At 44.5% G+C, this 21,579-nt stretch overlaps 1 protein-coding gene across 3 annotated transcripts in view; it reads right to left on the bottom strand.

The window, feature by feature from the left end:
* The window catches only part of LOC144791336 (telomerase protein component 1-like), a 78,794-nt gene extending 57,448 nt beyond the window's left edge, over positions 1-21,346 (bottom strand). For all 3 annotated transcript variants that reach the window (XR_013602363.1, XM_078666009.1, XM_078666010.1), the window contains exons 1-5: positions 20,712-21,346; positions 20,227-20,400; positions 5,495-5,679; positions 4,025-4,352; positions 2,897-3,024 (exon numbers count right to left, since the gene is read on the bottom strand). Coding sequence is in view for 2 of the 3 variants with exons in the window: in XM_078666009.1 (XP_078522135.1) it covers positions 2,897-3,024; positions 4,025-4,352; positions 5,495-5,679; positions 20,227-20,400; positions 20,712-20,819 (923 nt within the window). In the remaining variant the exon portion in view is untranslated. The remainder of the gene's footprint in view (positions 1-2,896; positions 3,025-4,024; positions 4,353-5,494; positions 5,680-20,226; positions 20,401-20,711) is intronic.
* Between the last annotated feature and the right edge of the window lie 233 nt (positions 21,347-21,579).

Genomic DNA, 21,579 nt, shown 5'->3' with positions numbered 1-21,579 from the left:
CCCCAGATTGGATACTGGGGCCCCAGTATTATGTAACACAATGAATTGTATAGTGCATGAAAGGTTTTATAAGTATTAATATTAACAACTATTTTAAATTTTAATAACTGTATTTTATCATGTTGGAGGAAAGTTTTTATACGTTTTTAGAAAAGAAAAAATGATCTTTTAACTGTGCTTATACATGTGACTTATAGAATATTTTATTTATGTTATTGTGCTTTGATGACATATCTGTTGAATAAAGCAGATTGGATTGGATACTGGGGTACCCTTATAAGTCCCTAGTATATGGTACCCATGTACCCAGGAGGTCTTCCATGGGCTGAAGCATGTATTATGCCACCCATGAGAGACCATTGAAAATGTAACTACAGGCCTGCCATTGCAGCCTGTGTAAGTTTGTGCTTGCACCACTTACTAAATATATAGGTTTTCAACATCTAGGGTCACAGCAATTAAAACCTATAAGTCACCCCTCTAGCATTCCTTTGCAATTCTGAAAGGTAGGGTACTTAGTTCTAAGTGAGAGGATGCCCCTGCATGAGCAGGACACACAGCCTACGGAGTCCATTCTCCCGGGTTGTCAGTGAAGCAGCCATATACTATTTAGAGGGGCACCGCGTAAATACGCTATGACCATCTCGAAACTGGCTGCAACGAATCCTATCATGTTTGGTATCAAACATGTACTGGAAGAGCCCTCCGTTAGGCTCTCAGTGTTCCCGGTACCAGCCTTCTTGACCCGTACAGCACAAAATGGTTGCTGCTGACCAGAGACAAAATTATGCCCTCCTGCTGCTGAGCCAAGCTCGAGCAGGGGAAGTCACAACAATGGGCATACTGTCACAGGGAGGTCTGACCACCTCACAGACAGGATTTGGTGTATTGAGGTAGGGTGGGTGCGCTGGCCAGCGCCACTCAGTCTGCACGAGGGGCACATTTGGTGTCCCCGTGCATAGTCCAGTTCAAACCAGTCCTGGGAGCCGTTGGCTCCAGCTCATGCGCGAAATTGGACAAACGACAAGGGAGTAACCTCTCTCCTGTCCAGACCCTCCCCTGGGAGGATTCCCTGAATCGTCCCAACCCTTTCCTTAGGGTTCTTAAGGGCTTACCTGGGTATAGGTCCCTAGATTCGTAGTGGGACAAGATTCAGATCAGACACCACTTCTTCTTTTACAGTCTGGGCACTCTGGATTTCAATGGACTTCGTTTGGACTAGACTTTGTCTCCCCTTCAGTCTGCTGCATCATCTGTGCCTGTGCACCATACACAAACTTTCCAAGGCCTGTGGGCATCAAAGACACCTGAAGGAATCTCCCTTGGAGTGAAGGAGTCACTCCCCTGCATTCACAGGCGCCGCAACTAAGTCAACCAGTCTGCTGATCCTGAGCTCCTCCGGACTCCGTAAGGTTCTGCAACACAGGAGGTGGTTATTCATAACTCAAGAGGCCTGCCCTACCCTCTCACCAAGTTTGTGGCCAGTATCCCTCGTGAGGGTTGCAATAACTGAATCCTTGTGCACAGCGTCAACTTGCAGTTGCAAAAGCTTGTTGGCTTCTTTCCAAGAAGATCTTCGGGCGCCAAGTAACCCCAACCTCAAGCACCTCCAATGACCAAAGTCTTTGTCCACATCGCATCGTGTACACTGTGGCCGACATCGTTTGGTGAGCTCCTCGAGGTCCTCTCGCGACTCCAGTGCCTCTGGCCTGTGGATCCATTTGAGAGTCACACTTGTTTCTTTTGGGCTCCCCCAATTGCTCGGGCGTGCCCTGACTCCCCTGCTTGTGGTGAGTCCCCTGGACCTTGCTAGTCCTGACGTTGCTCCTTCTTCAACTCTCGCATTGGTTGCATTTGCCAAGGCTTGTTAGTGCTCCCGCCAGACATCGACCCCCTCAGCACTCAACATCCTTTCGTGGGACAGCTCATACATGGCTCCTGGTATTCCTCAGCATCGCCTGGTCCTCACAGCTGCAGAGTCAAGGTCACCGTCAACACTCCTACAGCTCCCGACATATCTCCTGGTCACTCAAGAGTGACATAGACTTCGTCCCATCTGCTTACAGGTAACCTCTCAACTAGAATCCATCTTCGGATTCCACCGGACACTTTCTCCTTCTCCAGCAGCGGCACTTCAATGAAATCCATCCATTGGATTTGACGTTGGTTTCTGACACCACTTCACACATATGCACCCAACTTCCCTGGTGTAGGTAACGTGGGTACTAGGGTATCCACGGGTGGGGTGGCTCTCTAACCTTCTGTATTCCACAGGGCTTCTTCAGGATCCACTGGGAAGGGTCCTTAATCTTTAAAAATCCAGACTGTGACTTACCTGTAGAGTTGTACGGAGCACGCAGTCTTGTTGCCACACTGCACACGCTCTCCATGGGGTTCTTAGTCACTCACCATGGGTGCTTCCTTGGGTCCCCAACACTTCTAAGTCCTCTCAACATTGTCTTGACCCGATTCGCGGTTCTTATACCACTTTCTTAGTAAATCGGTTGGTCCCCCCTAGGGTCTACTGTGTATTTTGTGCTATTTACTGTATTTCTATGCAAATTATTGTGTGAATTGTGTTTATCCCCATGTAGGAGATATCTAAACATATTAGAGAGTATTATATAATAAATACATATTTTTATAAATACCATGTGTGGTTCTTTTTCACTTAATCTATACTATAAGATTGAATTCTTGTAAAACAAGCTGCTTTACACTCCTTCTGTACTAAGCCTGAAGACTGTTCTCCACAGCTACCACTTAGAGAGCTTTCTAAGGTTGTCTAAGACCTCTTAAATTACCATAAGGGCTGACTGGTGCAAGGCGCCCACTTACATAAGTGGACATCATACGCCAGGCCAGCTTCTCACACAATTCCAATACTGGATCTTACCAAGAGGGCTGGGATTGACCAGCTCGTTGAGCCAGAACTTGCTGATATCCTGGGAAGGTCTCGGAAATTCTTTTCTCCAAGAACTGGAGCACTGAGGAGGAAAAATGTTCCAAACCATCGAGCTGTACCTGCAGGAGAGAGCATGTGTAAGTAAGGGCAAGAGCATCCAGAGGAAACAGCTTACCTAAGACATGATTTTGCGAGCATGTGAGTACCATGAATATGCAGCACTTTTTACTGTGGGGCAGATCAGTCCCTTTTGAGATACTTAGGAGGTGCCATGAAATGTATGTAGATCTCTACATCACTGGATTGGGAGAGGATGGGGACTCAGTTATCAAGACTCCTTCCAGGAGTGTCTGCCCTCCTCAGCAGGGCTTCGGTTTTGTGTTAACCCCTAAAATTGGCCTGGATACTCTTTAGCTCTCCAGCAATGAGGGCTTCCTCTGGCAGTGTCCACTCTACACTTTAGGATTCATGCAGTGTGACTTTCCCCAAACCTTGGCCTGTGTACTCTGTAGCACTCCATCAGTATGGGCTTACTCTGGCAGTGCCCACCCTACACGCTAGGATTTTTGCAGTGTGAGTTTCCCCAAACATTGGCCTGTGTACTCCGTATAACTCCAGCAGTGAGGGCATCCTCCAGCAGTGTCCACCCTACTCTGTAGGACCTCTGCGTGCCTTTACCCCTAACATTGGCCTGTGTGCCATGTAGATTGACAATGAGGGGTTCCTCTGGCAGTGTAAAGGCTGGTCCCCGGGATTTCTGTGGTGTTAGCTCCCCTTAACAATAGCCAGTGTACTGTAAGCACTCCACATGTGATGGTCTCCTCCCCTAGTGCCCACTCTGTCTGTAGGACTTCAACAATGTGGGACGTTCCCCATTGATGCCATTCTTATGTGGATGGGCACCAGCAAGCTCAGTCCTACCTCACCGCCCCTCCTCTACATCCCTAGGACCTTAGGTATTCTCCATCAATATTAGCTTCCTCCTAGCAGTGCCGGGAATGCCTCCTTCTACATGTGCTTCATAGAATGTGTAGATTGCTTGAGACAATCTAAATCATGGTAACTAGTCATGCTCATATGTTTGTTGAATCACAGGTTTCAATCTAACCCCCTACTCACCTTTTGCATTCCTGAGCTTTCGTCAGTGCCCTTCACGTGGCACTGATAAAGTAGTGTTTGTTCCTTGGGGAACCGGCAGCACACCTTTTCCTTCAGAGCATGCAGGAATTCCTGGCTTCTGGTGCTGCCATCTTGAAAGCGCGTCAGCATGTCTGCTGGCAGCTCCTCGATAAACGAGGGGTCACGGAAGCAGAAGAGCGCGTTGGGGTTGCAGCTGCGGTAAGCTCCATGCACGATCTCCATGCCAGTGACAGACATCCCTGGTACCCACTGGTACTGTTCACGGATCTCCATCGAAACATCCTCAGCTGTTGGAACCCAGCCCACCCTAAAGAGGTCAATGGGAAGAGGAATTTAGATTAATGCTATATCGTGATACATGGACATAGCTCACTAGTAGGCACCATAGACATGAGATATGTGAAAAGGACTCTCTGCCGCTCACAGGTACCGTAAAGAGGAGACCTATATAACCTCAAAACAGCTTACACTGATGCCAGGCTGCCCTTCAATGGGCACCCTGTGCGTGAGGTGCTTGAAATGGCAATGCCTCTCATTCTGATGCCATGTGACTGCCTTTCCACCAGGCTAGCTACAGGTGGGACACATAAAATGTCAACAACTTACACAATGTCCTGTCACACTCCACTCAAAGGCATCCTAGAGGTGACCCTTGACATTGCGCATGAAATCTCAAGGCTTCTCAGACTGGTGCTACGTCAGACTGTAGTCACTATCAAACCAGGGGTACGATACAAGGAATATCCAGGTACCATATACAATCTCCTGGCCACACCCCACTCACTGGCACCTTTCCTTTATGAGACACACAAAAACTCAATGCTTCTCATCCCAGTGACCTGCCATGCAATGTCACTTTCACAAACACCCTGGTGATAGGAACGCGGAAGTCCTAAGGCCCTACAACATGCTGTCCTGGCAGACTCTATTCACGCCACTCCCCCCACCCCACCCCGAAGCGTTAAATACAAGGCATCTCACAGTCAAACAACTTGATTTTTTTCCACGGTCTGCTCACAAGCAGCCGACCAGGCCTGAAAGCATCCTAGGGGACAGGCTCATTGGCACACAGATACGTTTGGATAGGTGGGGAGTACCACTGCTGAGTATTCTGTCAGACACTAAAACATGACATCCTGTCTAATGAAGGGACTGAACGACCAGGATGGCAGGATGCCCCTTGGCCCTCAGAGTGAACTCCCTAGAACGGGGGTCTGCGTTCTGGGCTCTCCTGACCCTTGCTGGCCACCATCATTTATTCATGGGAGTGAGTGGCCTGGAGGGCAGGGTCTGAGCCCTAAGAGTGGACCTCATATATCTCAGAGGGAGTGAGGGTCTTGTAGACTGTTGTCTCTCAGCCTTGAGAAGAGACAGACTGCTTAAAAGGCTACTTAAGAAAGAAGATGAGGGGGCAGAGACAAAGAGCTTCCAGTTCCTATGGTCACATACCGGCTTCCAACCATGACCAGCATTAGTGGGTTTCCATGTGTGTCCTGCTGACAGCGGTCCAGTTCTTCCAGGCATGTTGCGATGATGGTGGTGGAAGAGGAATCCTTGGGCACGCCCCAGCGGAGGTCACATTCCACGAGAGAAAGCCCCCGCGCCTCACACCACTCCCTCAGGTCTGGAAACACCTAAAGAGAAGATAGCAGTTAAACCCGACCACCATTGATCTGCCAAAAGTAACAAGCACACCAAGGGCTTCCGGGTTACTGTACGTCCCTTGAATTTGTCATCTTCAACTCACACAGAAGCTTTTTCTACTTCCAGGTTAAGATGTCAAAGTTCTTGGTTTACAAAACAGATTATTGAGCTGGACTTTTACAATCTGATAAATTCGCCACAAGTTTAAGTCCCATTGCGGACCTACAGTCACATTTATGCTTGGAACTGTCAGTATTTGAATACTGCTGCCTTGGAAGAATGGATGGAGCAAAGTTTTAAAAGACAAATGGATCAATGTCCTTAACACCCCTCACCCCATCTGCTCCAATCACCTAGACCAGAAAGTCAGAAACTTCAACAATTGGATCTGTTAATGAATTAAAGTTCCACGGAGACTGTGATTTCTATTTCTTCACTCCAGTGTTATAGTCAATAAATGACCCTCTTGAACGTAACTTCCCAGCTAGCAGTGTCCCAGCAGTATTTCACTCAGGTGGGAGATAAAATTAAGTGAAACAACTGTACCATGAAGATTTAAACCCAGTTCATGCGAACATGACATGGTCAATGAGAGACAAATCAATGAGCAGCCATAGAGATTCTGTCATGGATGGGTTTCAAGATGCAACAGACCCCAGTCAGGAGGAAACTCCATAGAGATGGGTGGATGGATGGATAGAGAGAGAGAGAGTGTGTTTGTGTGTGCGCGTGCGCTGGTACAGCAGTAACAGAGCAGTAAATATCTGGTATGAGACCAAGGTACATCTCAAGATTGTATCCAATAGGAACGAGGGTCGAGGTTACTATCATGAGGGGTGCTAGTGCACTGTATGAACTATGATAAATATCCTTAACTGATATGCATATGTGAGATGTTTGGAACTTAAACTGGGATGTATTTTTTGTTCCTTTGCACAAAAATGAGTAGACTTCTTTGGAGGTGGTTTCGGCCCCGGTTTAAGGTCTTTGATATCACAGGTTTCAAGGATGTCTTGTCATTGTGCTTCAGGACTGATCTTCCATCTGTATATAGTCGTGTAGTAACATATATTTAGTCAACATGACAACTAGGAAGGAAAATGCAGTCATGAGTCACTCTTTTTGTATTAATCCTTAAGGTCTGAATAAGGCCCAGGAATGTTTATAAACTAAACAAGTCATAACTGTTTTAACATAATGTCACTAGTTAGGTATGTTTTTATGTTTTCTCGTGTTTTATTTGAATGCGTTTATATAGTATGGCTTTTTATCTAAAGCAATAAACTGTATATGGAATTCCCGCTGTAAGGACAGTACATACGTTCTGGCCAAGGCACTGGGCTCAACAACATCTCGGAGGCCATTTGCTAATGGGCGTTAAAAAGCAAGCATGGGCCATAGGGGAATGTGCCTAGGTCGGATGCTCTGAAATTACCCCAACTTTGCAGTGAGAGCACAACTCGTTACCAGAAAGAGAAAGAAAATAGTATTTTTTTTAATTAGACATCTATTGAATGGGTAACAAGTGCTTTGTCATTCGACTAACACATAATGGGGTGAAGTCGAACTGCACAAACTTTTCAGCAATCCCTACTGTTTCACCAACAATTTCACTCTCTGTTTCCTCCGCAGCCAGTAACTCCACCAGATGACAAACAGGAAATATTGTACATTGCCTATACAATCAGAGTAAGATCCCACTAGATATTTTCTTTGGGCTAAAAGTTCTCCAATGAGAGGTAGACTTCAATGCAGACATGGCTTGGTCGACATTACTTTTACTCAAACGCTAGACGAACACATTATCTGTGAGTTCTGATAAGTATGAACTAACACATCAATTGAACCATATGCTCCCAGAACACCTAGAAGGCTTCGAGGGGCTAGAAGACTTTCAACCATTGGTAAAGTATTTATGCTTACTATTAAGCAAGGGTGGGAAACTAATGCAAAAGTTGCGAACAAAGGGCCAGTTTGACATGGTCTCCAGTTATAAACTTAAAACTGTTTACTTTACACATACTTGTAGTTTACTACTTATGGTATTCACATCTCTTCCTATGCAACTCATTCCGAAGTATTCATGTTACATATATTTGTACGGAATGTATACGAAATTGTGACATACCACTGCTTCGATAACCCTGCTCTGGGGTACTGCATACAGTGCTTGCAATTCACAAGTGTATGATTGTTAAAAGTTTTGAATTATTTTTGTTTTTATGCACTGTTTTTTAAAATAATGTATTTGTTTATACTCGTAGCTCAGTAATGTCAACAAGAAAATGTCCTTTGGACTAAACACTGAAAATATAACCAGCAAGACTTGGTTAAATCACTCCAATAGTCACACAGACTCACCAATCTGGAAATGGTCCTGACATCCACTCAAACCACTCACACGCCACCTATTTTGTTCATGCAGTGCGAATTAAAAGCTAAACCCAAACTAGAAAAACACAAGTTTGTTTAAAAACACAATGCATCATTTTATTTAGAAATGCGTATTAAATAACAAAGACAAAATTAATTGAATAAAAACTCAATCATGTATGGTGAGAAAAAGTAAAACACAAATTATACAAAGAGAGTACACATAAAAGAAGACAACAGACTTTGTCATAACATCCACAACCGTGGTGAAGCAATAAACGCCGACTAGAACCCGATATTCTAATTGATTAATAATCTGTGGTTACAGCAAGTCCACGGATTGTGTGAGAAAGCGTTGACGCATTTCGATGGAAAAGGATTATTGCACCATCTTTATCAAGACTGTATTTTGCGACTCTCCTGATTTACAAACACCTAGAAACTTATCAAAGCAATCCCTTCTTAGTTTGGGTTTAGTTTTCTATTCGCACTGCGTGAACAAAATAGTTGGCGTGTGAGTGGTTTGAGTGGATGTCAGGACCATTTCCAGATTGGTGAGTCTGTGTGACTATTGGAGTCATTTAACCAAGTCTTGCTGGTTATATTTTCAGTGTTTAGTCCTTTGGCTTAAAAGGGGTACCGCTCAGTGCCTTATAAATATACACGTAGCACCCCGTCCAGCATAAATCCTGTAAAACTGGACAGACTAAGGTCTCTTTTGCTACACTTTCTGAACCACTTGATTAAAAAAATAGATGCGAAGATAAGTGTAGGTAACGCATTTGTAAAAGTATGTGAATACCAAAAACGTCGCTACTTTGCAGGTGGTACTCCATTTCCTAGGTCATCCCTTAGATACCTTTCTATATCTAAACTGAAAAGAATGGGTAGTAATGTTCCCTATGAGGGAAAAGTACTGCACACTCACAATTGACTTAAGTTGAATACCTAACCACAATTCAGTGTGAGTAATTAGATCACTAGAGTTTGGTAGGGGTGCTGAAGAAGCTTAATACGCCTACTACCTAAAGGTGCTATTAGCATATTAAGATCTAATATGCATACAAATGAACCAAAGAGAAGCTGTTACAGCACACCCTATAGTACATGTAAAAAATCAAATATTGAATCAATAATCAACAAAGTCTGTTTCCAAAGGTCGTCCTTGGCAGGAATTCACATCAATAATCTAAAGAGACCTCAGGTGTAAAGAACATGGGAACGATCCAAAAGACGTAATCTGTTGATTTTCAATATGTCGTTATTGTTTTTTCCAAAAACATTTTTTTTCCTCTCAGCACACGATATAGCCGACACGTATTTCGTCTACTCTTAGACTTTTTCAAGGCTGCAAAAAGTAAACATCATATATTCAGTGGTATACAAAGATATAAAAGTTAAAAAGAAGAAGACCTATTAAAAATGAATGAGTTCTTACTGGTCGTTCAGTTTGTATAACCAATTCAAGTATGACAATGGAGGACAAATACTTAATAACAAATCTAATACAACCATGTACATAAATCATTTGAGTCTATTTTTATTAAAAAATAGAAAAAGAAGAAAAAAGGGGAAGAGAAAAAAACATGAGAAATACACCGATTGTCACATCTACATGAAGATTTCATGTGTTATTAAGTATCTTTTCTCCATTGTCATACTTGAATTGGTTATACAAAACTGAATGCCCAGTAATAACTCATTCATTTTTAATAGGTCTTCTTCTTTTTAACTTTTGTATCTTTGTATACAACTGAATATATGATGTTTACTTTTTCCAGCCTTGAAAAAGTCTAAGAGGAGACGAAACACATGTCGGCTATATCGTGTGCTGGGAGGAAAAAAATGTTTTTGGAAAAAATCATTAAGAGTTATTGAAAATCAATAGATGACGTCTTTTGGATTTTTCCCATGTTCTTTACACCTGTGGTCTCTTTAGATTATTGATGTGAATTCCTGCCAAGGACTACATTTGGAAACAGACTTTGTTGATTATGGATTATTTGTACTATAGGGTGTGCTGTAACAGCTTTTCTTTGGTTCAACTTCCTATATTTGCCCATGTGTGTAACTCAAATTAAAATGTGTATATATCTATGGTGCTCCTATGTTCCAAACATCATATACATACATTTTTTACATGCTCACAGTATATGAGGGTTCTCCCTATGGTGCGCGTGCATACACTGCTTTTCCTAGGCAAACGTTTTAAAAGTCTGTTCTGAAACAGACCAGAATGTTATTTAGTTCACTTATAGTGAATGTTGGAACACGGTTATATGTTTGGCGGCAGATAAGATGATTTGCATAAAAACATAGTCAACTTACCACCTAAGTATAATGTATTTAGCTCGCAACAGAATGTGAATAATGTATTACATACAGCCGATGCTCCACAGAGAGCTTTAGAGAGATCTTACACAATGGCACAAACCCCCAAGGCCACTTTTAGAATAGTTTGTTCTACTTCGAGTCCAATATAGGAACGCGGATTGACAAAGCCCAGAGGGGGGTTATCCTTAGGGCTGGGCGTAGTTTACGAAGTAGCGCTTCGCGAAGCTACGCAAAGTGCACTTCGCGAGCTGCACGTAGCACTAATGCGAACTGCGTAGTAGCATGTTCGCACTGTGCAAGATGCCGTTTTCAATTATTGCACAGTGCAGACAAGCAATCATTGAAAACGGCCTCTTGCACAGTGCGAGCTGTAGTTTTCTGCTGCTCGAGTAGATTTTTACTCGAGCGGCAGCTTTCTCAACGCGGACTGGTAGTTTCTCTTCGCGAGTTGTCGCGAGCATACGCGACCACTCGCAATGAGAAACCTGACCTCCTCGCGTTGAGAATCTCGCTGGGAGGTTTATTTTTCACGCTCGCGGTCAGCAACTTGATGCTGCTGATCGCAAACGAGGAAAGTGTCTCGCCGGGATGTCATTTTGCTTGCTCGCGGTCACCAACTTGACGTTGAGGACCGCGAGCAAGCAAAAAATGACAGCTGCACTACGCTACGCTACGCGTGTTTGCACTGTGCTACATGCAGTTCGCGTAGTGCGAAGTAGCGCAAACTACGCGAGCGTAGCGTAGTGCTTTTCCCAGGCCGACTTAGCATAAAGTATACACGCACAGGAAACCAACTTAGGACCCATGCATACTGACATGCGTATGCAGAGATCAACCCACACTGACACACATGCAGATATCCATGCACACACAGAAACACAGATACATGTGTATGTGTACACTGATCAACCAACAATCAGTGTACAAAAAGCTAGACTGGACGTGATGAGCAATGCACATATGGGCAGACTGACTGAGGCCGATAGATGGACGCCTGAAAATCCTACATTAGGTGCTTATGATGTTTACAATTTGCCCTATTTATCTTTAGCAGCATTTAATAGATATAATGTGTTAATCAGTTTTAGATGTAGTTAGCTTGTATTTTAATAACACTACAAACTACAGGTAAATATTTTCGTTTGTTTCTCAATCTCTCTTCTGTAGTGAGAAATGGTAGTAGCAAAAAATATACTAATCATTGGTATAGGAGAGGATCGATAACAGACAGGTTTAAAAGGCAATGATTTAATTGTGCTGCAACGAACCCCCATTTCAGGAAACATTTGCTGTGCTTTCGGAACAAAAACACGCCCCTTTCTTCTTTCAGTCAGTCGGGCATGCTGTAAAATGTTTGTAAGCAATTACGGCACGTGCCTGCCCCCCTGTGGCCACTGTGAGAGCACAGCAACTTATTTTATTTTTTCAAAATTGCCCTGATACAATCTTGCATTCCTCTCAAGCTAAACACTAATCACAGTCTACGCTTCTGGGAGTTGTTGCAGCCCCAGAATCCCTTGTTATTATACTTCTAAATCATTTGACATGAACGGAAAAAAACTTTTAAAGCCAACACTAAAAATCCTTCTTTAGAAACGTTATTATTTAAAACAAGTAAAACCAAATGCAAGCAAGCCCTGAACAAACCAGAGGCACTGAAACCTCTCGTGGTGCTGAGCAGTTTGTTAGAGCTTTTGTTACTCCTGTGTAAGTAAATTAATTTGTCACATATGGACATAGCCAATATGGTGTATATGGAGAATGTGTGGGCCTAAGTAGTAGCCCTGCTACTGAGGATGGCTGGAAAGAGGATTTTTAGGTTGAAGCCTACCTGACAGCGCAGCTGTCTGGCTGCAAATACATATTGGGGACATGCCAAAAGCTTCCCTAGGAATGCATTCCCGTTGCTTACCATTTGCTTTGTGTTTTGAAACTCAAATTTGCTTACCTTCTATTTGCTGCCTTTATTTGTTTTAGGGTGTCTAGCATGTCTTTGTCCCTCCTGTGGAACATAGCTCGTTTACCACCCTTCTGACTGGCTCCTTGTATTCTTCCATCAGAGCTTGCTCTTTTTTTCTTTTTTAAGCACTCCAAGAGAGTACCTTATATGATAGTTCAAGAAGCAGTAAGCGTGCTTTATTTCTTTGAATAGGTTTCCTGCCTCCTATCTTGCTGCTTGGCTGATTTTGCTTATCTGTGCCTGTACATCAATCTGTCATGCCTATGGGGAACTATGTTCTGTCTATGAGCTTCTTTATTCTGGTCAGAGCTCTTTACTAATCGCATAATGTAGACATTCCTCCTCTTTAATTTCACGCCCATGACACAGGCGCTGGATATAGGAGATTGGTGGTTCTGAAGCACCCCCAAAATAACCATGCTGGTGTTCAGAAGTGAATGAGAAAATCACAGGCCTATACATTTTTATTTTAGCTTGCCACATTTACTGTGTTTTTAAAGATGTTAGGCTTTGTCTTCTGAGGAAGGTTGGTGTTTACTTTTCTTTCTCTGACTGCAAATTCAGAGGATTTATGTGACAATCTTGCCGGGTACCGGCAGTGAGAAAGACTGTAGGATGTTATTTTTTTCTAGCACACAAAATGTAAATACCAGTAATGAATTGTACAAATATTTCAGAATATATATCAGAATTAGACAGTCGCAGCCGGCATGACTCGTGGGTGGGAAAGCGAGATGGGGTTGAGCTGGGAGGGTGGGGGATTACGCGGGGGTTAATTTAAACAAAGGAAACATTAAACTTACCTTGAGGCTGGGGCTACATCTTCTAGGCTCCTGCTCTCCTGCCTCCAACAGGAACAGGAAGCAGGCAGCCAGGCTCCCTCCCCTAAGCTAATCACAACGATGTATGCAGTGTTGTGATTGGTCGGGACGGCGCCCAGCCAGGGGCTTATGGGGTGGGCATGTAGAGAAGGGCATAGTGCGTATGACTTGTTTGGGAAGCCCGAGAGGGCTGACCAAACAGTCTTTGCGCACTCAGGAGTGGGCTCAACAGTGCTCCCCTGCCCGGCTCGGAGAGCAGAGCAGCCCCGCCTGCCCGACCGCAACGCAAACATAAAATTGTAATAACTAAAAGTTATTACAATTTTATGTTGCTGCTTCTCGCACTGCAAGAAAGCAGTGAGGCAGCCGCCCCTGGAATTAGGAAAGCACAAATGAAGCATTTTTTGTAATTTGATGTGTGGGAGAAACAAATATTTTAATACGATCATAACAAATCAAATAGGTGATGTCGATATCCACGCATTATCGTTTGTGTGCTGTATAGTTTTATTAGTAAAAAAGTAAACTATTAAACTGTATGTCCGTACAAATGTAATAGTAATTTCAACTGAAAATGTGTTATATGTAATGGCAGTGTGCTACTACACCATGCACACTTCACTCTACACCACTCCAGTCTACTCTACTTCCCTCTATGTCCTTCCACTCTACGCCACTCGACTTTATGACACACTACACCACTCTACTCCACTCTAAGCTATTCCACTTCATGCCACTCCACAACACTTTACTCCACTCTACGACACCACGCCACTCTACGACATGTCAATCTACGACAAGCCTCACTACAACACCCCACACTATGGCATGCCGCTCTATGACACGCCACTCCATGACGTGCCACTCCACTGCACGACAATCCACTCCACTCTACGCCACTTTACTTCACTCCATGCCACTTTACGACACAGATTATTCCACTCCACTCTACGCCACTCTACTCCAAGCCACTCCTCTTTACACCACTCCATGTCACTACTCCACTATATGGCACTTCACTCTACAACACTCCACAACAATCTACACCACTCCACTGTACTACACTTTGTGTCACTCCACTTTACTCCACAACACTATACAACACTCTACATCCGTTTACAACACTATTCAACACTCTTCACTCTATGACACTCTACTCCATTCCAGTCTATGACTGTCTAATCCACTCTATGCCACTCCACACCACTCTATGGTCCTGATTCACAAAAGTAAACTTACACGTTTTAGTAAGTTTATGACTTTTTGCAATTCACAAAGCACTTTTACCAACAGTATCTTTATAACTGTATATCTTTTTATGTGCAGAGTCTCCACCACAAGTGCGGAGACTCTGCAGTTGTAAAGGTACTGCTCATAAAATTCCTTTGTGAATTTCAAGAATTCTCAAATTGACACAAGAGTGTAAGTTTACCTTTGTGACTCAGGCCTTATCACACTCTCCTCAACTCTACACCAATCTACTCCATTCTTCGCCACACCACTCCACTCTATGCATCACTACTCCTGTTCACTCTACACCACTCAACTCTATGACACTCCATGCCACTTTCCTCAAAAACACTAACTATTAGCCAAGCTGAACAGCGGCCACACTGGTGTACAACATGGCTAAAATACATTGAGAAAGCCAATAGCTTTGGCACAGGCAAAACTTATTGTATTTGCCAATGCTTGTTTTACATTGTGAAACGTTTCACTATGTAACAACTGAGGCTGATCTGGTCAGTGCCACCTACCGAAGGCCCAAGGTCAGACATCTGAGTAACATTCTCGTGCCCTGTGCCATGCCTTAAAATAAAGTTATGCACTCCAAATCAGTCTCACGCAAAGATGACCCCGGATAGATGTTGTTTGTACTTTCTCCTCTGCTGCTTGAATCTCATAGATTGTGGAGCATACAGATCCCAATGGCTGCCACTCTGGCACCTGATCTTCTCCACACTCACTTTATACAGGACTCAGTCTACAGTCGAGAACAAATGCACGACCTGCTCTCTGGACATGAGTTGTATGCAGGCAGTGTGTTTCAGTCCTATCATCCCTGCGTTTAGATCCAGGGTGATCGGTGAACGTGGAGGGGAGGTACATTGGTAGGTGAGGTATGATATACATAGCTACAGTATTTTTATGACATCTAGGTTTCATCCCAAGAGAGCCCAGAGTCTGCCTTTGACCCTCACACACTTGGCTGCAGCAGCCATTTGTATGGCCAGAACCCAGCTGGAAATTGGCACAAACCTGGCGATTGTGGGTTCAGGCAGCTGGCTGAAGCTTAGGCAGGGGAAAACACTTTACAGATGTCCAGTCTCACTGCTCTACACGGACACATCCTGAACATGCTCACTCACAGAGCTGCTGCCAGGACTGTGTTTTTTAAAATGCATAAGTCTGCAACATACATACCAACATTTTGCGACAGGGACATGGAAGATTTAAAATAAAAAATAGGGAGAATGAAATTTCCCCATTGACTTTTATTATAAAAAATGCAATTTCAGGCAGCAGACAGCTAAAAGAAAGCAATTTTTGGCTTGAAAATCGGAAGTCTCCCGCCTGAATCGGGTCTGTTGGCATACTCCTAGACATGTATGCCGACTTCTGTTGTCTACGAACTGGGAACCATTTAGCACACCGGTCGGAGAGGCGAAGCCGGACCGTTGAGGGGCCGCGACAAACCCCTGCGGCGGTGGGGGGGTGCGCAGGAGAAGCCGATCAGCAAGAAACAGCCAAGCAAGGGAAATCACTGGGTACGGATTGGGCGGCGTGTTTTAAAGTGCTCAATAGGCGGAGTCCACCTGGGTGTGCACCAGGATTTAAGGGCGTGGGCCCCATCCCCCCAGAACATGTGCCTTCGCCGTTGACCCACCCACCCACACCTGTAATGCGGGAGTCGCAGCCGTAGGTAGCAGAGGGGCTCAGGCAATTTTTTTATTTTTTTTATTTAATGCGATTTTATATAGCGCAAACTTTACCCGAAGGTGTCAGAGCGCATTACATAAGAACCAGTTGCAAAACATAGGGACTTAGGATTACATGTGTTACATAAAAGATTCAAACAGAAAAAAATTGCAAATGTACAAGATGTAAAGTCACACAAGGAAGAGATACAAACAGAAAGAAAAATTGCAAAAGTACAAATAGTAAAGTCACTCAAGGAAGAGATACAAATGGATATACTCTAAGAGTCACAAGGGAATGGTAGAGAGTACAAAGGTGTACTGCATAAACTAGTGATTAGAGTTTCTCTATATACATAAGGAAGGAATACGAATGGATATACTCTAAGAGTCACATAGGAATAGTAGAGTACAAACGTCTACTGTATATAAGAGTGATTAGAGTTATCACTATATACATAAGGAAGCGATACTAATGGATATACTATAAGAGTCGCATAGAAATGGTAGAGAGTACAAAGGTCTACTGCATAAACTAGTGATTAGAGTTATCTCTATATACATAAGGAAGGGATACGAATGGATATACTCTAAGAGTCACATAGGAATAGTAGAGTACAAAGGTCTACTGCATATACTAGTGATTAGAGTTATCTCTATATACATATAAACACATAGTAGATTTTCTCAGGTCAAGACCCACAAAAAAAAACCCAGAAAAGCAGAGTTCCATTAAGTGGGGTCGGAGGGGGGATGCCGTCTCAGCACCAAGGGAGGGTTACAAGGCAAATCAGAAAAGGGAAGAAACATTTGAGGATCGTCAAGGGGGAAACAAGGGGAAAGGGTTAAAGGACGAGGGAATGGACAAGATGGCGGGTCAGGGTCCAGGGAAAAGCGGCCGAGAGCAGCAGCAAAATGGCAGCCAGGACAAAAGAAAAAGTAAAGAAGTCCAGGAGAGTCCGGTGGGGACAGCACAGAGGGACAGCAGACAGAGCACAATAGCCAAAGGGGAGCCGCTCAAACCAGTGCCCTTGGGATGCCTGGCGGAGGGGCAGGGAGCAGGCTGCAGGTCAGCAGATGGAGTGGTGTGGCTCACTGGTTAGAGGCGGCAGACCCGGGAGCAGAAGTCGGCCGGGACCAGGGTTCGATTCCTGACGCGGCAGGGTCTCGGACCAGGGTCAGCGGACTCGATAATTCTCGCCTCGGTGCCCACTCTAACCAGGGGTCCCACTCGGCAACTCTGGGCATTAGCTTGCCTAATCTCCACATGCCCCCCCCCCCCCCAACGCTGGGGATGCTTGGCTCCACCTTGGGGATTCCCAGCAGGGACCATCCCACAGGGAAAGCTAGGACAGGTTCCCCAGCGGTATACAGCGCCGAGATGCCCCCCGGTGATTTGTGCGCTTTACAAAAATACATACATAACATAACATAACATGGCGGATAGAGCACTTGCAGCCGGGTCAGGCAGGAAGGACACCAACAGCATTTGGCAGCAAAGTGTAGCTTAGAGGCCGCAAGAAAAGTGCTAGGCCTGCTGAGATGGGACATTCGCTTAGGTCGCTGACACAAGGGCTGTGCTGTTAAGGTTTAAGGATGGACTTGAACTCCAAGCAAGGAGATGGGAATAAACATGACTGGTTTCAAATAGACTGCTTGTTTTGTATGGATGTAAATAAAAGCTGAGGCCTTTTTGCAACACGACCGAATTGCGTAATCTGTGAGCACAAGGGAAAGTGGGGTGCATGTCTTGGCCGTGGAACTTGAGGGTCTCGCCCACCTGGGAGGTTATGTCGGTATGTCTTGACCATTGGAACTCACAATAAGCAACCCCTACCCCTCCAATCTCCCTCCTACTTTAGAATATGAATAGGTTTAGCCATTAGTGGAACCGTCTTAAGTCCCTGGCAAGGCCTCGATCCTCAAAATTGACAGACATGATTGGTGTGTCAGAAATTAAGTTAGGTGTCTCTGAGGTCACGAGATTGTGTTTGTCTAACTAGTCGTGACGCTAAACTTGGAATAGATGTGCACTCTCGATGGCAGCTCAGGATGTATGATAACTCACACCAGACCTGAGAAGCACACGGAGGCACATATGATTTCGGTTCCGCCACAAGTCCTGCTGCAGAGTCGATCGCTTTGCTTACCCTGCTTAAGTGATGACGTTGGCTGTTCCCTGGCTCAATAAAAGGCAATTGTGTCTTTGAAAGGCATTGTTTAGTTCTGGGGTGTGTGCAAGGCCTGGAATGAATGTTAAACGCAGCGTTCAAACCGAGAACTAGCTATTGCTGGGAAGAGGATGTGGGTAACTGCCAGAGCTGCCAACTTAGGGAGTGGGGATCCCGGTTCGAGTCTTGGCGTCGGATCAACAACCTGTGATTCTGGGTAAATCACACGTGCCTACCGAAAAAGGAATGCGTCCTTGTGTAACGTAACTGGTGCTCATGTAAAGCGCTCCAATACCTTTGGCTCAAGTTCCCGCTATATAGAAATAAAACTACAAAAAAAGGACCCAAGCTTGTACAGGGGATATCCAACTTGTCACCTCCTCTTTCATATGAGAAGCCTGCACAGGCCAAAGCTCCACTCTCGAGCTGGGAAGTTCCAGTTCAGCTTGGACTCTCTCTACTTTCTGAATACACTTCTATTTCGTCTCTTTCCACCTGACACTTGCTGAGGACAGCAGAGTAGGCACCGTTGGTCATTACACTTGCAAGGAACAGTTTGGGGTTTCTGGTGTCTTCCTCTAATTCTGAAAAGGGACCTACAGTAACCTTGGTATATGGGAAAACGATTAACCCCTGTAACTTTTACTTATGGTTTTTGGTCTAATCAAGATGTGCAGGTATATCCCAGCCTATGGGGAGGAGAGGAGCAGACTTCAGTTATCATACAGGTGAGTGCATTGTTCCTTCTTTACTATCTGCACATGTTCAGAGAAGCAAGCCGCACTTTACATCATTATCAGAGAAATGAGAAAGAGAGCTTCCCACAACCTCAACAATGAAGTGATTCCTCGTAGAATGGCAATTTGAATTTATGAGAGCTTCATGTCACCTTAACAATGTAGCGATGGCCAAAGGAGCATTACACCATTCTGAGAAATGTGGAGAAGCTAATGGAGTTTCATGTAATCTCAATTAATGAGTTATGGCCAAGGCAGAGCTTCTTATCAGTGAGTGCCAACGATAATCTAGAAGCGTCAAATAACTTCGTTACATGAGTGATGGACAAGAAAGCATTGTACATCTGAGTGACAAGAAGCTGAGAACTTCACAGCATCTCAACAATGAAGTAATGGCCAAAAAAAAGTACATGTTGTTGAGGACGAGAAACTAAAGGCCAGATTTACAACACAACGTGCTGTGCTGCGTTGCTTGAAAATGAGAGAGCAGAAATGCACCATATCTATCAAGATATGGTGCACTTCTGATCTCTCATTGCACTGATACACTTCAGGCAGCCTAGCTCCAAAGCAGGCACCCCTGCACCATTGTGTAGGGTGTCTGAGTTACAAGGAAATACCTTGTGTGGCTTTGTAAATATCTATCAGTATTTTGCTTCATGGATCCGCCACAAAAGTTAGTAACTCTGGCTCTTAGAGCTTCAATAAAACTTCAGTTGATGGCCAATAGACTGCTATGCCTCACCTTGGTGATGAAGTGATGACCAAGGGAGCATTAGACTACTCAAATAAGGGGGGAGAGAGTATTGGGGCTTTAGAACACCTTAGTGATGGAAAAGATAGCATTACACATCAATGGGTGACGACAAGAAGCGGAGAGCTTCACACAAAAAACAATGATGGAGTGATGGCCAAGATGGAATTTAGTTGTCACTGATCAATGAGAATTATCCAGGAGCTTCACAGAACTCAATCAAATAATAGCCACAGAATGACAACGAGAACATATCGGTGCTTCACAATACATCACTGATGGTGTGATGGCCAAGCCATGGTCACAGTTATAAAAGAAACAGGTAGACATCCATGGGTGCATCACACCTTGCTGAGTAATAGTAAGACCTTAGCAAGAGATGGAGACACACCATTATACGTTCTTTAACGCAGTCAACATTTGGGATTAGTAGTCTGTGAGAGAAAACATTGCAATCAAATCCCCCTACCTTTTTCACCAAAACTTCTCGTTCCGAGTAGAAATCATCAAAGGTGGAAGACACAAAGACTCGGACAGTCTTCCATTCTCCAGGGAGTGATGTATCGGGATGTTGGGGTGACGGATGATCTAGGGGAAAGGTGTCCACCATCTTCCACATGTGAGCAAAATCTGGAGTGAAACCCTGAGACACAAATCATTGGGTATCATCAGTAGGAAGCTCGGAGTAAACATTCCAGATAGAAAGATACCTGAAAAATACAGTACCATTACAGTGTGAGAGCAGGCTGGACAGTGAAGGAACAGAGAAAAATTAAGTCTATGCGATGCTTAGGGATATGGCTTGCCTAACACATTTGCTGTATGCCCATCAGTGTGGCCCATCAAACTTTGTTTCTAGAAAGAGCTGAGATACAGGCCCTAGACTCTCTTAAGTATAGGCCATATGGTTTTAGGTCATTTACCAGCCTTGGTACCCACTCCAAGATTATTTACCTGTCCACTGCAGCCTGATTTTCCATCTTTTCTGGTTCTTTCATTTACTGGCTGGGCCAGGCCGCTCACCTGGGCAGCTCTGACAAGCCGAGAAATCATGAACCCCATGGTAGAGAGGGAGGATTAAACAGGCAAAGAAAATGGCCAATAACAGTTCTGAGAGTTTTCACTCCAATTTGAGAAAAGACTAGTGGCAATATAGTAAGACTGGGAAGCACTGAGTTCTATGTAACAACGTAAAATGTGGCTGTGGGGATGGACCGACAGCGGTGCGACAGGTGAGGAAGTGCATGGAAGTGAGATGTCAAAACTGAACAGCCTGCAATGCATTGCAGGAGTCAAATCATTCCAGGCGGGCAGTAACAGAGAAGAGGCTGTGAACTGAGTAGACTGTTCTGAGGAAAGACAGACTCCATGCTTCTTAGTGGGAAAGTGAGGAAGGACAGACTGAGGGCTTTTCCGTCTGAACCGAAGAAAGACAGGCGATAAGGGCTTATACAGTTACTTTGTTCCTCTAAGTATTCAGACAAAACCACGGAAGTATGAGGGGAAACAGCAGTTGGCAACGTCAGGTGCGCAGTGAGCACAGGCTGCGCGGAGGAGCCAGAGAGAAGACGCAAGTGAAAGGAAGCTGGATAGACTGTCTCCTGCGAGGGGGTACGGTCTGCAGTGAAGGGAAGGGTTCGGCCAGCAGCATGGGTAGGGCAGCTACACGGGTTCCCATAGAGACGGCGCGATACCGGTTATGCAAAACCCGGAAAAGAAATTTGAGAGCAGGTGCGTCAGTGTTTGGAGAGCCCGCAGCCGTCATACATTGCCAGCATTTGTCCTCATCACAGCGCCCACCAGCACGCGACTATGATTGTAC

The sequence above is a fragment of the Lissotriton helveticus genome, chromosome 11, assembly GCF_964261635.1.
Source record: "Lissotriton helveticus chromosome 11, aLisHel1.1, whole genome shotgun sequence".
NCBI classification, from domain to species: Eukaryota; Metazoa; Chordata; class Amphibia; order Caudata; family Salamandridae; genus Lissotriton; species Lissotriton helveticus.
The sequence above is the reverse complement of the archived record's forward strand: the minus strand, read 5'-3'. Positions and strand labels throughout refer to the sequence as shown.